The sequence below is a fragment of the Penicillium soppii genome, assembly GCF_028829465.1.
Source record: "Penicillium soppii strain IBT 18220 chromosome Unknown utg000003l, whole genome shotgun sequence".
In the NCBI taxonomy this organism is placed as follows: domain Eukaryota; kingdom Fungi; phylum Ascomycota; class Eurotiomycetes; order Eurotiales; family Aspergillaceae; genus Penicillium; species Penicillium soppii.
The window spans coordinates 1890007-1902085 of NW_026643233.1; the positions used below are offsets into that span (position 1 = coordinate 1890007).

General features: G+C 49.1%; 3 protein-coding genes across 3 annotated transcripts; 2 read left to right on the plus strand and 1 right to left on the minus strand.

The window, feature by feature from the left end:
• Positions 1-353: 353 nt before the first annotated feature.
• Positions 354-2150, minus strand: N7529_002852 (asparagine--tRNA ligase DED81; the record flags this gene model as incomplete). The annotated part of the gene is made up of 2 exons (XM_057238380.1): positions 354-480; positions 544-2150. 2 exons carry the CDS (start codon positions 2148-2150, stop codon positions 354-356), a joined length of 1734 nt encoding a protein of 577 aa, XP_057100991.1.
• Positions 2151-4000: 1850 nt separating this feature from the next.
• Positions 4001-6490, plus strand: N7529_002853 (putative differentiation regulator (Nrd1); the record flags this gene model as incomplete). Its single annotated transcript, XM_057238381.1, has 1 exon — positions 4001-6490. One exon carries the CDS (start codon positions 4001-4003, stop codon positions 6488-6490), a length of 2490 nt encoding a protein of 829 aa, XP_057100992.1.
• Positions 6491-7525: 1035 nt separating this feature from the next.
• N7529_002854 (Iwr1 domain-containing protein) lies at positions 7526-9255 on the plus strand (the record flags this gene model as incomplete). The annotated part of the gene is made up of 4 exons (XM_057238382.1): positions 7526-7592; positions 7725-8761; positions 8790-9027; positions 9101-9255. The coding sequence occupies 4 exons, from the start codon at positions 7526-7528 to the stop codon at positions 9253-9255; spliced, it is 1497 nt and encodes a 498-aa protein (XP_057100993.1).
• Between the last annotated feature and the right edge of the window lie 2824 nt (positions 9256-12079).

Sequence of the window (12079 nt, forward strand, 5' to 3'; positions counted from 1 at the left end):
TGTTGCAACGGTTCTGAGACTCGGCATTTGGATTTGGACGTTGGATCCTTGGTTTGTGGATAACTACATGCACATCTATGTGCACATGTTCTTGCTTTCCAGCTACGTGTATACACGAAATCAATTTGCTATTTATGATCTCAGGATGTGTGTGGTAAACACAGTGAGTATTCTACCATGGCAAGGAAATTCACACTACAAATTTGAAGTTCAAATAGCATAGTAGCAAGAATCAATCTCGATTGATCTAAGAAATCCAATTTCATTCATTACAGTAGATCTAGTCATACTGCATTCCCATGCCTATCGTGATCATGCTTATTTGTTTTGTTCGCTATATTTAAGGAGTGCATCTAAGGAGTGCAACGGCCGGTGTATCGGGGATACAAAGAGCAATCGCGGACAGTGTAGCGAGCACACAACCAGGCGAGGAAACGCTCGAGGCCGAGACCGTAGCCGCCGTGGGGGGAAGTACCGTACCTAGTCGATTGTGAGTATTTCAACCAAGAAAGAACAGTATGATACAGGGGAAGCAAAACTTACTTGCGCTGGTCAGTGTACCAGTAGTAGGGCGAGGGATCCATACCCTCGTGCTTGTAGGCACCCATCAACTCATCCCAGTCATCCATTCTCATACTACCACCGACAATCTCGCCAACACCGGGCATGAGCACGTCGACACTCTCCGTGACGCGGCGGTCCTCGGGAGCCTTCTTCATGTAGAAGGCCTTGATCTCAGCAGGGAAGTGAGTCAGGAAGATAGGCTGGTTGATGATGTCGGTCATGCGGCGCTCAGCAGCCTCGGCGATATCATCGCCGAACTGGTGGGGCTGGCCCTCCTCGTTGGGGATTTCGTGCTCAATCAGCCACTGGATAGCATCGTCATACTTCATGCGACGGAAGGGACGCGAAGGCTTCTTGAAGTCGGGGTTGAGCTGCTTGATATATCCGGCAATTTCAGGCTCGGCGAGAATCGAATCAATGACACGGCAGATCATCTCCTCGAGGTGGTCGAGCAGATCAGTGAAAGTGATGAAATCCAGCTCGGCCTCGATGTGAGTGTACTCCGACAGGTGGCGGCGAGTCAAAGACTTCTCCGCTCGGAACGATGGGCACACGCAGTAGACGTCACCCAGGGATGGGAGACATGTCTCCAGGTACAGCTGCGAGGACTGTGTCAGGTAGGCGTTCTCGCCGTAGTAGTCGAATCCGAAGAGGGTACTGCCACCTTCGACCTGGGTCTGCACCATGGCGGGAGGGGTCACCTCCAGCATGCGGTGCTCCTCGAAGGCCTTGCGGAATGCGCGCAAAGTGGCGGCGCGCACCTTCATCACGGAGGAGGAGGTCTCACCGCGCAGGACCAGGTGGCGGTTGTCGTACAGAGTCTGCGGGTCGGCGTCCGGCGCCACACGGGTGGTAATGGCCTCCTTGTCGCCGGCGGCACGACCAATGATCTCAAAGAAGTCGGCGTGAAGTTCGCGATCGTTGGGGGCGTGCTGCTTAGGGGGCACAGCGCGCATCTCACCGTGGATGGACATGGAGGTTTCGAGGGTGAGGGTCATGATGTCGTAGGTCTTGACCATGTCGCCGGTCAGGATACACTGTAGGTATCCGTAGCCATCGGTGAGCGTGATGAAGACGACATCCTTTTGAGCACGCGCACGGTGGACACGGCCCAGGACGCGGACGCGGGTGCCAGGCTCCTTGGACTCGGGGGAGCCCAGCTTGACGGTGGCCGGGTCGGTGACATCCAGACGGATGCGTACCGGCTTAGGAAGCGAGGTGTCCTCCTTGATGATCACCTTCTTGGCTTCATCAAGGATAGTCTGGCGCTTGTCGGCCTCGGCCTTCTCGCGGATGGCGAGTTCCTGTTCCTTGGCCGCCTTCTTCTTGCGCTGCTCCCAGAGGTTGTTGGCCTTCTTCATGGCCGACTTGGTGGCGGGCTTCCACTCTAGCTTGGCCGCAGGGTCAACATCTTCGCCTGCAGCATCGGTCTGGGACTTGCGCGTGAGGTATTGAATGCCTTCGGTAGTGGGAGGGTGTTCCAGGTAGGCGTGGACAAGGGTCTTGTAGGGGGCGGTCTCCGAGCCGTTGGCAGTAGGTTCGTCTCTCCCGACGTCTTCGTCGATGTAAATGCTGGTAGGCGCCATATTTGGTGCTATTCCTTACAACTCGGTTGAGGGGAGGAAATTCTGTGGGAGAAGATAATTAATTAATATGGTGGGTTCCGCCTCTGAGTCATACAACAAGAATTTGAGCCCAAAGAGATCAGAATGCAAGAATTGGACTCACCTGATACGACGGCAGAGAATCAATCTCTTATCTCTTCCCAATTGCAAGTTGTCCAACGCAAGGAGGAATCGCACATTGAGGCGGAGGGGTAAATTTCCGATAGATGCGGGATTCCCCACGGGTGCCTGAGGCATCAAGATTGAAGCAACTCGACTCGATGGTTGGTTATATGTGTACCTCAGTAGTTATATTTTTGCCTGGCATTTATTGACGCTTTCTATTTCTTTTTTGATATGTCCTAAAATTGAGACTGTTATGTTGATTTTCTGGACAAGTTCCAGTTAATCAAGTAGGTAATTGTCGTTATAGATATAGACACATCATTCTCTTGTAGATCTAGCTGCATTTTGTTCCATTTCATACAATCCAAATTGCATATTGTATAGGTCTGCGTTCAAATTAAGGCAGATCGACATGTCATGAGTACATCTGGATGTATGCAGCTAACCTCCATTGCAATCCAGACGACTAATTACGAGTCAACTACCTAGGTAATCTACCAATATCAACAATTGACGGGATTGCACATGTTGAGACATAAGTCACGGGGACCGTAGAGGGAAAAAGAGATTAAAAGAGTGTTTTTCACTACTGTTTTACGGTAGCAATCTTAGAATAGTCCCCATACAAGGTATAGTCATGTTGAATTGACTAGTACAATATACTCATTTGGTGGCTGATAATTGGTTCTAATTCAGTTCTGCAGCCCCGGAACGATCCTTTTTTGACTATTTACTATTTCAACCTTGCTTTTGATCTATGAGACTGAACAATGAATTGAATGTATTGAATATGTACAATATATAGATACCATACTAGCCAGTATATATAACGTGGACGACTATACGTAGTAAATTAGAGTTATCTCCGTACGATATTGTACCCAGTGGTCAGCCCCTTTAACTCTTTTAGCCCACTTTCTATATATTCTCTAGTATATGCCCCTTAATGTTTTTCTTCATACCTTACCTGGGGATTCACTTCCTTACCTTTTCATTCCTTTTCCCCACGCTCTTATTTAACCCTTTTATTTCTTCTCGGCCCTTGGGGTTCTCGTTTGAATAGAGGATACTGAGTATTATATTCTCCATTCACGTCCAATGTAAATCTTCCCATCTTCCCTATCTGATTCATTTCTCCCCCTTTTTTTTCCTCTCAACTTTGTCTTTTCCCCTTTTGGTCTCTCTTAGCCTCTTTTAGCTAATGACTGTTTGTCATAGTCTTTTTGGGATCTCTCTCTCTCCTTCTCATGTCTCTTCTGTTCCTTTGAATAAGTTGGTTCTGTGAATTGAATTCTTTATATTGGCATTCTCTAAAAGAAGAAGTTAGGTTGGTCTCATTCCCCAAATCCACCCTCTAATTAATGTACATTCCAATTGACTTCGACAAACTTATTAGACACGTCTCCATTTGAAGACTTTCTCTTCTTCTTTATTTTTTTGGTGATAATTCATCTTGAATTTCTCCACTTGATTCATCTCCCCCTTTTTTTTCCTTCTTCTTCTTTTTCTTCTTCTTCTGGTTTTGTTTTTTTTTCTCTCCCGTGATCTTAGTGGAGTCAATCTCCTGAATGGTGATCTGATAATCCCTGTCCCTTTTTATTTATTTTTTCTATCTTTTTCCAAAGAGCCTCGTCTGGTAGTCAGGGATTTCCCCGACAGCTACGACCGAGTCCTTTATTAGGGAACATACTGGACTCTCACGCGCCATGCAAGCCTTGGATATATCGAGCATCTCGAATAATTCGCGTCTAATTCACGGTTCCAAATACCCACTCAACAGCGATACGGGTTTCTCTCACGGAGCTTACAATAACAACCATCCCAACGCAGTCCAAGGATTCTCGGATCGAAACGCCCGTCGTGCCAATATTCCCAATATAAATACTGCCGCCGGTCAACACTCCGATATGGCGTCCGGCTTCGATATGAATTATACCCCCTTACTCCCCTCCCAGCTACTGGTAGGAAGTCCTTTTCAACCCGGAACCCCCTCGGCCTTTGCTTCGCCTCAGTTTCAAAATTTCGGTGGCTTCCCGCAGGCCAATGCAAATGGACACGCCCAGAATAACCAGAACCACATTCACAGCCCAACGCAAGGAATGCAGAGCCACGGATTGTATGGCATGATGTCACCCGATGGAATGGGTCACTCGCAGATGATGGGCGCACCCCAGTCGCCCATCAATGGTCTTGGGGGCATGGGAAATGCAGCTCTGGGAAGCCCTCAGGCTTCCGTGGCCCCGGGCATGCTTTCAGGGACTAGCCGCACCGTGTACCTTGGAAACATCCCGGCTGAAACGTCTGCCGAGGAGATTCTGAACCATGTCCGCAGCGGTCAGATTGAGTCGGTGCGTCTGCTCCCTGATAAGAACTGCGCCTTCATCTCCTTTTTGGATAGTAGCTCCGCCACTCATTTCCACTCAGATGCCATCTTGAAGAAGTTGGCCATCAAGGGAAATGATATCAAGGTAGGCTGGGGCAAGCCCTCGCAGGTTCCTACCTCCGTCGCCCTGGCGGTCCAGCAGTCAGGCGCGTCCCGCAATGTTTACCTTGGGAATCTGCCTGAGGACACCTCCGAGGACGATCTCCGGGAAGAATTGAGCAAATTTGGGCCCATTGACACCGTGAAGATCGTCAAGGAGAAGGCAATTGGGTTCGTCCATTTCCTGTCCATCAGCAACGCGATGAAGGCGGTCACCCAGCTTCCTCAGGAGCCGCAATGGCAAGCGCCAAAGCGAGTCTTTTATGGTAAGGACCGTTGTGCTTATGTGTCCAAGACTCAACAACAAAATGCGGCCCAATTCCTTGGAATCGCGCCTGGATATGCGCACGTGCTCAACACGGCTGATCGTGATTTGATCTCCAATGCGCTTGCACAGCAGTCAGTCGCTGCGGCCGCCGTGGCGACAACTGCCGGCGGTGTCAACAACCTTGGCAACCGCACCATCTATCTTGGAAACATTCACCCTGAAACTACCATTGAAGAGATCTGTAATGTTGTTCGTGGAGGCTTATTGCACCACATTCGATACATTCCCGACAAACACATCTGCTTTGTTACATTCATCGATCCTACCTCGGCTGCCTCTTTCTATGCGTTGAGCAACTTGCAGGGTTTGATGATCCATAACCGACGTCTCAAAATTGGCTGGGGTAAGCACTCTGGCCCTCTGCCGCCCGCCATTGCGTTGGCTGTCAGCGGTGGTGCGTCGCGTAATGTCTACGTCGGCAACTTGGATGAAGCCTGGACGGAGGAACGCCTCCGTCAGGACTTCTCTGAGTATGGTGAGATCGAGTTGGTGAACACTCTGCGCGAGAAGAGCTGCGCATTCGTCAACTTCACCAACATTGCCAATGCTATCAAGGCCATCGAGGGAATGCGTAATCGGGAAGATTATCGCCGCTTCAAAATCAACTTTGGCAAGGACCGCTGCGGAAACCCTCCTCGCCAGACTGGAAATAACCAACAGAACGGCCAACAAAACCGCAATGGATCCGGAATCGAAGGCCACCAGTCGCCATCTCCCGTCCTGAACGGCTTCCCACCAAACCTCAGCCAGTCCGGCTCCCAATCCAGCCCGACTCGACCTGCGCTTTCCCCGGCACCTGGATCTACCGGCTCCCAGCATGGACAGCAGCACCGCCACCCGCTGCAAACAGTGTCCTCCCCCTCCGGTGTGCTGAACGTCGGCTCCAACAACCCCCTGACCATGTATCTGAACCAGATGTCGCACCAAAGCCAGGATCAGGAGAACCACATTAGCGACCCCATGCTTGCCAGCCTACAGGCGCAATCACAGGCTCCTCAGCAGCAGTCATTGTATAACGCCGCCAGCAACGGCGACCTCTCAAACGGAAGCATGGACCCGCCCATGCACCAACACAAGTCCTCGAACAACAGCTACTTGAGCGTAGCAAACGGCCAGGGACACGGTCACCACGCAAGCACCAGCAGCCTCAGCGTACCCCGCGCCTCGCACTCGCGAGCGGTCAGCTTACCCTCCTTCTCCCAGGAGCCTTTTGGTCCCGTCTCTAGTGCTCCCAGCCACGCGCGCGCCGGTGCGGCGCACCAGCCCCAAAGCAGCTTCTCCAGCTTCTCTGGTCTGGGTGGCTTGAACCACTCTGGATTTGGGTTGGCTATTCAAAACGAAAACTCCCTGCCCGGTTGGGCTGAAGAGGAGATTGGAGCCAAATAATGGCATATGCTCCAAGGAATGCATCTTGACTTGCGGTCGGTGAACCTAATACCACATCTTCTTTCTTTTTTTACATATATAGTCCCTTCTTGATTGTCATGTCTTCCCACACCCATTTTGATTCTAATTCGTTTCTTGTATTGGTCATAATCTTTTTTTTTTTCCCTTTTCACTCTTTGCCATTCTCTTTGGAATTTTTCTTTTCTATTTGGCTTTTTTGGGATTTTCACACCCTTTGTCTTGACATATTCTGTTCGCCAATGAGTTTATTCCCCTACTAATCCTTTCATGCTACTTTCTCCTTCTTTTACCCCCTTGTATTGCTAGCTGACCATGAGTCTCTTCCTTTTTATCCTTTTATTTCTTTGTTTTGATCTAGGGGTTGTGGGCATACAGCTCGTTTTGCTGGATGATGTCACGGAGAAGACGAGTCGCGGCGACGAGAATCACTTGCATCATACACTATACTCGCTTGGGTCCTGTTTGCCCAGTTTTCTTTTTGGCCTTTTTGGCTAATGATTTTGCATGTGCCGTTGGGTTGGTTGTGAAATACCCTGCCTCTTTCTGCTCTTGTCCAATAATTGTTTTGAAGGGACAGTCGGGGCTCCAGTTGTGTAATTAGTGGCAAGGTCCCGAAGAAAGAATGAACGAGTCGATGAGAATCATCTTGCGCGAATGTCAAACAAACATTCGCAGATCGTGTGTGGTTTAATTCCATGTGTAGCTTTATACATTTCAATCTTCAACAAATCCACCAATATGCTGAACGGATATCAGTACTCTCTGGGTCGATGAACAGCATTATTTATATGAATATTCAGCAAGACTTCTTTTTGTCCATCTCTTCCTCGTTAGTCTGTCCACTGCTGAAACTTCACTTTGATCAACTCCGTTGTATATACAAATGCCACGTGACATTTTGTACCAAATCTGGAAGTGATCCACATCAAATTGGATGCTTCAATCGATCTCGTTTTTCCGCTTCTCCTCCACAACACTCAACAGGCCATTGAAAAACTGCATTAGCATCGTAATATGGCGCTTCCACCAGAGCAAATTAATATCAAGCGTCGGCGTGAGGAAGAGCCCGTCGAGACACTGTGTACGATAACAATCCCCTTGTTTTTCCCCCCGCGATGTAGCCCCTCCATACAGTAGATGCTATGAATGATTCCTCCTCATGCTAATCCTCAACCAATATCGTGAAAATTTCGGTCACTAACACATACCCTAGTCATCCAATCTGCTGTCCACCAGACCAAGCGGCGCTTCACCGACTTCGTCTTCCACAGAGTCACGCTGAATGCCAGCGAGCGCGCAGATGCATCTCCTAGCCCACCAGGATTACCGCATCCCGCGGCACAGCGGCTGCTACGCAGTCCCCGCTCAGTCAGCAGCTTGCATGTAAATCGTCGCGCGCCGGCGTCATCCAAGGGCGTGCCCACGGTGCGAGCCACGTCGCCGGGGGCTGAATTCCGCGAAGCGCAGCGCGTTGCAACTGCGCGCAAGGAAGCCGAAGAAAGGCACAAGCGCGCCATTTACTCGGGTCCTTCCCCATTTTCTGACCTCCCAGTCGCCCCTGAGCTGGGCCCTAACGTCTCCAATGCATCTGGAGCGCCCAGCCCCGCACCAAGAACAGCATCGCCAAGCCGTGCGCAAGCTCTGCGTCGATTCCAGATCTCGCGCTCAAATCTCAATTCACTCCGGAGCAGTGGCGGAATTCAAAAGAAGCGAACTAATGGCCCCGCGCCTGGTGTTGCCGTCTTGGTCGAGCAGCTCCAGCGAAACCCCCATTCACGCAAGGGTTCCATGGTGTCTGATATGATTGCGGAGGGGCAGACCCATACAAGGGGCCTTTCTGCCTTGTCCAAGGAGCTTGTCGCAGACCCAGGAGCATCGGCATCAACTAAAGCCCGCAAACGTCCCGTCGTCAACCAGGCCGAGAAACGGTGGCGCGAAAAGCGCAAGGGCTCAATCTCAACTGCGAAACAGAATATTTCTGAATCATTGGAGAAGTCCGCGCAGACCCACCAGATGAACTGGGACGAGGAGTCTGATCGTCTGGCACGGGAATTTGAGCAGGTCGCGCTGGAGCTCGAGCTCGACCAAGACCGGGAGCATGGCATGCAGCTTGATTCCCGCGTAGCTAGCAGCCCACCCCCAGCACCCCAGCCTCAGCCCGTGCTGAGCTCTGCGCCCAAAACTCCGTTAAAGCACCAGCCACGACTGCCGAAGGAGCCCAGAGCCGCAGCCTCACCCGCGGCTCCGCAGGTGGAAAAAAAATGACGTGGCTGTGGAGGAGGAAGACGACGATGGTGACTACGTCTACGACGTGTACATTCGACGACCATTATCAGAAACCGAGATGCTGAAGAACCCCCTTGCCGAGTATGAAACCGAGCAGCAGCAAAAGGAGATCGCGAAGTCTCAGCCAGGTGTTGGTGTCATTGTCATCACTGCTGAGGATGAGCAGTACTGGGAAGATTTTGTTGAAGATGATGAGGAAGAGTGGGATAGCGAAGATGCTGACTCGAACGGTATGTTGATCTTGCATTTACCTTAAATTCCCCCCCCCCCGGGCGCTCACTGACTCTCCCTGTTTGAATGTAGCGGAAAACCACCCCGCAAACGATTACCCGGATGAAGAAGTCTCATCTGATGACGATGACGACGACTTCGACTTCGATGGTTCTGCGAGTGAAGATGGTGGTGATGGGTATATGTCACGCTGGCGCGGGCCTGTGGACTCTGATGATGAGTATTGATATAAGTAATAGCTCCCATTTGGGGTTTTACTTGGTTAGCAGTCAATTATTTTGTTTGTGAAAAACCGCCTTTCTAATTCTGCTGCGTCTGCTCATATCATCAACTTACCCTGATGCCTCAATGACTATTTCTATGTGTGCGACAAAAACATTACTAGCAAACATGTTATACCTAGATATGTAGGTATGCTACTTCCGTAATTCGATGGTCCGAATAGGCTGAATAACACAAATATAAATATGGTGCCATAGACATACATAGAGATTCTGTGGTTTCTAACTTCTTATGACATATTATGCCCAGGTATTATCGCTATACAATCTTGTGAGATAAAAATAAAGGATAAATTCCAAGGTTAATTAGGCACCCACCGACAGGTATTCTACAATACTGTACCTAGTACTCTGTAAATACTGTAGGCTGAAGGAATCACCCTAGTACATCGCCGGTCCCACAATGCACTTGGAACCTGGAACTGAATCGCAACTATACACAACTATGTGTCTAGTATACCCGCTGCACATTGTGATGTACCTAGGTAGGTGGACAAGGCAGACCAGCCAGTAACAGAAAAAGCCGCAACCAACACTGTCCACTCAGTAGGGCTTCCATGTCATGCAACCCTCTGCATGGCAATTTCAGCATCATTTCTATGTTTGTCCCAAGCCCCGCAATGTACAAGACCGAAAGAGGGTTCAAGAAAAAGCATGTCCGGACATACCAGGGTATATTTGGAATGTCTCCATGCATGACAGGATGGTTTCGGTAAGTTGAAATAAGGATGGGAAGGTTTCAACGCTCAAATTTCCGACCTACCTCGGTTTGTCTAGTCTCAATTGGTTGGATTTGTGCTTTACGTGTCGGCTTTCGCTTCTGATAGGTTCAAACTAGGAAGGAAATAGCTATTTCACCACGTGGCACTGGGCTCTCTTCTTAGTGCGATGTAGTAGAGGATGTGATGATGAGATGAGAACAGCCAGAGGGGTGAAATGCGGGGTAGTATGCAAATGAAGTTACCTTTTTAGGGTGTAGGTCGGGTAGAGTCGGTGAGGAAGTGGAAGTAGTTTGATGGAAGGATGAGAGAGATGTTTGAAACAACTTGCGTTGCGGGCCACAGGACATCGATCTATAGTTGGCATAGAGGTACAATTGTAGGAACCATAGAAACCAACATGGCCGAGTTGATCTTCAAGGGCCTTTCCAGTAGAATCATAAATACGAGAGAGCAAAAACATAGTTTACGTTTTACGTTTATAACATTAGGGCTTGTAGGATTAAAACCAGGCAGATCCCATGCGCGATGTTGCCGGCCATATTATGAGACGAATACTACATATGTATTGACTGCAGAAAAACCCAAGAAGAAAAAGGAAATACCAAGATCCACATTAGACTCGAGAAGCTGAAGAAGATGTATGCTAATACTTGACAAATACCCTCGGCCACCCTGAGCTAGTTGAAATCCCTCACGTCTGAGTGGATAGGTATTAGAAGCGAACACTCTCCTACAATAATGTGAGGCTCTGCACAATACAAAAAGCAAAATTGACCGTCGAAGTACTGTAATGTGTTTCAGATTGTAAAATACAATACTTTCACGGTCAGTGGGGGCTTTTATTTTTGGAAAAATACCTGATCCTATCGCAACACTTGCTATTTGTGATCCGTGCACTGAAAAAAGCAACGTTCTGACTCGCAAGCGAAATTGCCGAAAATGGCGTCACTCATGTACATTCATCCAGCTATGATCTGCTGGATCCAATAAGAAAAAATCAAATACCCCAGAGGCTGCTTCCAAACCGAGTCAAGATATGCGAGTTGTCGTCAGTTGTGGTCAGGATGTCTTGAACCCACTATTCCTCGTACCTCGTATACCTGTTATACTTTCAATACCTTGAAGATCCACGTTACACGAGATAAACTAGTTATAGCTATCGTATAAGGTAGAAATATACTTTGCAAGTCCCGAGATAAAACGCAACACCTGCTAAAGTAGGCGTAGTCTGAATGAGATTGTCGGTAGGTATACTTCTAGAATCTGACAATCTGACAGGACCCTCCAGCTGGGTTTTACACTAACGACTTTGACCCAAACTTCGGAGAAATACCCTTTTCATGAAGAAATGAGGGAAATATCGTCCAACGGCCGAATGACCTTGGCATGGGTTGAAAGGTCAACCTGGGAAAGTTAGACCTGCGCAAGATTATGTCCACGCAAGATACGACCTCAGCCCCTTCGATCCGAGCAGACCAATACTACACTACACGCCACTTGGATCCCGCGTGGCCACCAACGACAAGGTAGTTGGCGTGCCGTGTTCCCTTTTCTGATACCAGAGACTCAATCTAATCATCACAACATCTGAAACACCGACACGTGTGAAAAGTAGCCTATGTCAGAAGGTCCGTTCAAAAGCTAAAGATCTGGGTCTCTAGGCTACGGTGTTGGTGTGCTTTGGCAGCATTAGTCCTTCGCCATGTCGTCAGTGCCCTAGGGATGATTGGCGAGGGTTGGGGCTGGAGGGGAAACACGAACGAGTCCACTATTGGGTCGGTGAGTACACCGATAATTGTTGGGACTTGTTGCCATGAACTGTTGCCATGAACTGTTAACTCTACTTGGGGATCTTCGGGTGAAGAGTAGAAATGGCCAAGTGCATGCATCTCATATCTCATGATCGCCGCGTTCGCCGCGGTCGCTCATGATCAGAAATCGAAGGACGGGCGATATTGAGTTATTTTCTCTTTCTTGCTGGAATCTCTTTAATGGCACTATTATTGGACCAATCAAAGAGATCTTGAACTGTTGGTTCTTGGAATTCT